This window comes from Carlito syrichta, unplaced genomic scaffold (genome assembly GCF_000164805.1).
Source record: "Carlito syrichta isolate Samal-C Ts95f unplaced genomic scaffold, Tarsius_syrichta-2.0.1 Scaffold308685, whole genome shotgun sequence".
NCBI lineage: Eukaryota > Metazoa > Chordata > Mammalia > Primates > Tarsiidae > Carlito > Carlito syrichta.
The window spans coordinates 44,963-50,818 of record NW_007252781.1 but is presented as its reverse complement, the minus strand read 5'-3'; the positions used below and the strand labels follow the sequence as shown (position 1 = coordinate 50,818).

The 5,856-nt window shown below is 35.3% G+C and overlaps 1 protein-coding gene across 2 annotated transcripts in view; it reads right to left on the bottom strand.

Annotated features, from left to right (window-relative positions):
• Positions 1 to 3,639: 3,639 nt before the first annotated feature.
• FGG (fibrinogen gamma chain) overlaps positions 3,640 to 5,856 on the bottom strand; it is a 9,139-nt gene continuing 6,922 nt past the window's right edge. The window contains exons 9-10 of one of the 2 annotated variants that reach the window (XM_008065599.2): positions 4,399 to 4,568; positions 3,640 to 3,860 (exon numbers count right to left, since the gene is read on the bottom strand). In XM_008065599.2, the coding sequence (XP_008063790.1) occupies positions 3,846 to 3,860; positions 4,399 to 4,568 (185 nt within the window). In that variant the 3' untranslated portion in view covers positions 3,640 to 3,845. Of the gene's footprint in view, positions 3,861 to 4,073; positions 4,569 to 5,856 lie in introns of those variants that run through there. The other variant, XM_008065598.2, reaches the window with a different exon arrangement.

The following is a 5,856-nucleotide window of genomic DNA, read 5'->3' as shown; positions in this document are numbered from 1 at the left end:
AATCAAAAAATCAGCCGGGCATGGTAGCACATGCCTGTAATTCCGGCTACTTGGAAGGCTGAGGCGGAAGGATCGCTGGAGCCCAGCAGGTCGAGGCTGCGGTAGCTGGGAACGGCCACTGCACTCCAGTCTGGGTGACAGAGTGAGACTCCAACTCAAAAAAAAAAAAAAAAAAAATATATATATATATATAATCAGAACAAACATAATATAGGAAAAGGTTTCTACATGCTAATTCTCAATTTTTTTTACTTAACACAGACCAGTAATGATGGATTTGGGGACCAGTATTCTGAGTAACACTCATTTATAGCTCAATGTAACTTATATAACTTAAAAATACACACACACACACACACACACACACACACACATATCCATGATTTATAAGAATGCATACAAATAAACAAATATCAAACCTACTAAAGAGGATGTTTATTACAAGGAGGGTGGTACCAAAAGGAAAATTGAATAAATGAGAATCAATCAGTCAAAAGAGTGTCCCAACACAGACCAATGAGAATAATGTACTGAGTGTATGATTAACTCATACCTCTGAAGGCAGCGCATGCACGTGGAGACACCACACACTCTCTCTCTTTCTCTCTCTCTCCAAAGAGATTGATGAAATATAGTCTTTCACACTAACTTATTATTTTCCATCTACTTTGACTCATCTTACTATCATTAACTTTACTCCCGACTACTCTACACTATTAAACTGATAAAAAATCATTAAGTACACATATTTTCCACAGGGTTAAATGTGTGCTTTGTTTTTCATCCTATCATCTGAATAAGTCAAAAGTATCTACTATAAATACCTTGGCTAGTTTATACTGGTTAGAGTCAGAGTGAAAGAATTTTACATCTTGGAAAGATCTTAAGTATGCTATCTACACTTACATTTCTTCATTTCCCACTCACTTGTAAATCATGCACAAATCTAAAACATAACCTTCAGTGGTATGGTTTAAAATATTGATATTTGACAAGTAAATGACTGCTCCTGTCTGCTGATTTACGAGCTCTACTCTGTGGTTGTTTGACTTGAAGTCATGGCATCACTACACCTTCCTTTTTGGAAGCTTCCCTCTGCAGGTTTTGTAAGTTTGAGACCCTCGATAGCTTTGCACTTAGCCTTTGTATTTTGCATTGATTAATGTTTTTGTACACCCAGGAGAGTTAAAGCGAGAGCTTTGCAACACTTAACTGTGATTTGAGTTGTGAAGAAAACCTGTTTCTAGGAGGCTCCAAACTTCTTTATTCAATTAAAAGTAGATTTTTTTGGTTGATTTATCAAGATAGCCTTCCCAATTTCCTCTTTATTTGTAGAGACATGATCCATTTCAGTCTGGAAGTATTTATCATGCTTCATATCTTCCTGATGAGCCCTTCACTGCTCATCACTGGATAGTAATTAAATAAACAAGTAGAACTTTGAAATTCATCTGTTTTTCTCTTTCTCACTAGGTTTCAAAATTAACTACAAAATTAATATGTACTAATTATAACAAGTCAGACAATACAGAGGTATCTAAAAAAAAGTAGCCCCTTCCTACCATTCAATGCTGGATTATTCAATATGCAGATCAAGCTTATATCCAGGACACTCACAAGAATAACAAATTTCCAAAATATTTTTGAAAAAAATGCTATAATTGGTATTTTTTAAAAAAGCAATGAACAGGTGATCATAGGAAAAATCAGAAATCTGTGGATTTCTTTATCTTTATTTTGTGTTTTAGTATTTTTATTTAATTTTGTATTATTGTGAGGAGAACAAATATGTCAAGATTATATTTTGTTCAAAATGTCTATGTATATATAATTTTTACATACTTATTATTTTAGAATTTTTAAGTCTTAAAGCTTTAGTATTTCATAAATGTTTCTTTATAATGAGCTATTATGCTTATTGTACTAAATTACATTGCTTGTTCATTCTTCTATTGTTAAATATTTTCTTGGCCTGGCATGATGGTTCATGCTGGTAATCCCAGCATTTTGTGAGGCCATGATAAGAAAGTCACTAGAGCCCAGGAGTTCAAGACCAGCCCGGGCAGCATAGCAAGACCTTGTCCTTACAAAAAATAAAAAAAATATTAGCTGGGGATGGTGGCACATGCCTGTGGCCTCAGATACTTGGTAGACTGAGGCAGAAGGACTGCTTGAGCCCAGGAATTTGAGGCTGCATTGAGTCGTGATTGTGTCACTGCTCTCCAACTTGGGCGACAGAGTGAGATCCCAACTCAAAAATAAAATAAAAAGAAATTGTTTTTCTTAACTTCCTATTGATATGACATTTATGTCTATTTTATATATCTGTAGCTATTTTCTTTTTCAAAAATAATATTCTTGGGATAAGTTAGTGGAATGATAGTGCATCAAAACTTATGAATATTCATATAACTCTTCATGACTATGACCAAATTGCTCACCCAAAGGATTTAATAGATTCACAAAAATGAGACTGTACGCATTCTGAGTTTAGAAATAGTTTGGAGCATGAGGACGTGGTAGCAGGTGAGGTTAAGAGCAAGAAAGGGAACAGGAAGGAAGTGATTGCCTTATCCTGGCCAGAGATGTGTATCTCAACTACGATAGCAGAAGTGGATATATAGAGAAAAAAATGAATAAATATTTAGGGGGTGGGTTTAGCAGGCTTGTTGAGGAATTGGATATAGGAAGAAGGAATGAGGAAGACTGGAGGATAAGTCACTTTTTTATTTTTTACATTTGAGTACTGGATAGAACAGAATAGGTTTGGGAGGAGGATACTGAGAATACTATGCACTATGTATCCTCAATATCCCAACACCCAGCACAGTGGCTACTACCATGAAAGTATTCAATCATGTTAGTTGAATAAATGCTTCATGTGTACATGCACAAATGAGGGCTGCAAGCAATGAGTATTTCCTTTTTCCAAAGGCTCACAAGTATTGGTTGTGCACCTAGAAGTTGATTTCCTGTTTTTAGGTCCTCAAGAGGATATTTTGAACTCGGACTCAACCTCTTGTTCATAAGAACAAGAAAGTGAGAATAAGAAAGAAATTGTGGAAAGAAAGAGAGGTTAAAGACAAAACTCAGGACTTCAGAACAACCAGATTCTCATCTCATAAAATTGGTCAACTACTTTATACAGTCAACCTTATGCCAAGTTATATAGACTTAGCTATTTCTTAGAAAGTTGGCAATCTTCGAACTCAGGCTGCTAAAAAGTCAGTATCTCTGATTCAGAATGAAGAAATGGCTCCATTTCACTTACCTCAGTGTTCACCAGAGAGGGATTGAACAGATTGTTCCCTAAAGCTCTCTGCTGTATCCAAATCTCCAAGTAGTTTTCTGTCTCTAGCTGCACTTTGGATACCAAGCACCTTAGTTATATGATTGTGATTTATGCTTATGTTCTGATATCAAATTTTGTCATTTGGGGTTGCTGTGTTTTCCTGTATTTGTCTTATATCTCCCAGAAGGCAAAGGTCATGATCTATATTTCCTTTGTAACTCCCCAAGAGTCAAGTATAACTTTAGCATAAAGCGAGAGCTAAACAACTACTGATGATTGTCCAACTGTAAATACTCAACTGGTGAAAGTGGTAGTTTTAAATGGTCAATAAAAGGTACCATGTATCCAGTATTAGGAAACAAAAGGTTTATTGAAATGCATGTCGATAAATTATCACCAGCGTAAAACTGTTAGTGGAGTTTTCAACATGGGTTCTTTTTACTCTTAGAATGAAGTGAGGCTTTGCAAATCCATTGTCCCATAGGAAAAATATTACATTTCTCTGTTCAGATAAAGTCCTTTAAAAAAAGCAAATCTCTTTCGAAATGGTCTTTTAAACGTCTCCAGCCTATGAATATATAACAAAACAAAAATATATTAAAAATATATAATACTCTCTGTTAAAAAGAATTAAATATGAATGGTTTGTGGGCAATAAACATGAAAAATACTTAGCATTTGAAACTCTAAAATTTTCTCTTGTTTTATTAGTATATATTAAAATATTTAAGAAATAATTAAAATAAAAAATTACCAAGACAAATGACAAGCAACCATAAAATGCAAAAAAGGACAATAGTTTTATTATTATATATTTAGGAAATAAGCCAAAATGTTATCTCCTTAAATACACAAGTTTTAAATAGCTCTGGTTTCAATAATTTGGAAATACAGTCCAAATGAGTTTTAATTTATATTTAAGACAAAATACCCTTAATAGAAGAATTAAAATCAATAAATATAGTCAGAAAAACTAGGAATAAACTTTTAAAAGTATTTCTGAAAATATGTGGGTCAACAGAATTTATCAGTTAATTTTCTACCAATTATTTCCAGGGTGAAATGGTCTAGTCATATTCTAGGTCAACATGGTGTTCTGGTCCAACCTGTTTGGCTCCCCCCAGGTGGTGTTGTTGTCCTTCTCCAATGGCGAGTCTGTTGAATGGGATTATCTTCATCGTGGTTTTCTTCATGGAATACCACCGAGATTTCCAAGTGGCCCAAATAATGCCATTATCATATCCATTAGGAGTAGATGCTTTTGAGTAAGTGCCACCTTAAAACAAATTGTAGATATGTGTATCATTGCTCTTGAATTTCCTTACCTCAGCAAATCTATAAGAACTGTCTATTATGGAATGCACTATCAGTGAAATCAATTTTATAGTATTTTCCACTAATTGAAATTAAACTTAAAGATTCCTAAAATCTTTATGTGTAATTAAAATCCATTTATTATTAAGCAATCCTTTACATCGGTGTTGTGTTTACATCTCATGGTAAAATCCGTGCTTTACATTTACTCACAACTAGCAGGGTTAGAAACCCAAAGTTCCCTAGGTGGCCTCTCTCCTTAAGCTTAGCTATCCTGGTCTAAGGCTGTCTTTCCTGCAGGGCATCTTTCCTCAGGCAGGATAGAATGGCAGAAGCCACAGATACCTGATCAGATGGTCTCAAGTTATCCGAAAACACAATTTTACTGGTTAACTAAAGAAAGCATGAGAAGTTTTAGGAAATGGCTCTGAAATGTTATTTTACATCACTGTTACAAACTACAGGCTAGGTTGACTTGTCTACTGTTTGTTCAAAGGCTCCAGATCTCATGCAATTTTGTGAGGGGTTGTCTGAGTCCAGCACTGGACTAACATCATGGCTTCCCTGGGTCATATGGACCAAGCACCTTCTCTAAGAGTGTCTTCTAACTGGTGTAAAGGTACGTTGGGTTTCTCCCATTTAAAAGTGTTGTGAAAACCAAAAATATATTTTAAATAAACTGAGATGGGATTTCAAGATGGCTATTGTCTAGGATGGTGTCCTCAGGAAGTAAGGTTGCTCATCAGTAGATGAGAGGAGTAGTCGAACTAAACTTTAGCATTGACAGAGCTTAACTACATGTAACTGTTGGTTAGTAAGTAAAACCAGCATTCCAAATCATTCCAGCCTTATAAAAAACTATAACCTACCTCCCCATCCTAAAATAAGTGTCTGCAATCCCAAGGCTGATCTCTTCTCTCATGCTTTCATGAATTGCCCTTACCAATACTTTCCTGTTCTTTATTCTATTCCTCTAGACACCTGCTCACTGCTCATTGGGTGTATCTGACACACAGCTGAGACAGGCTAATGTATTAAGAATAATCAATATGGGAATGTTAGGCCATCCAGATCATATATATGTGTGTGTATGTGTGTGTGTGTGTGTGTGTGTGTGTGTGTGTGTGTGTGAGAATCTACGTGTGAGGAGGTACGACTAACACTGGATGTTTTTTCAGTACTTGCCCCTGACATAGAAATTTAATGCCCTATAGGAACCTGTATCTGATTCAGGGAATCCCAAATCCATG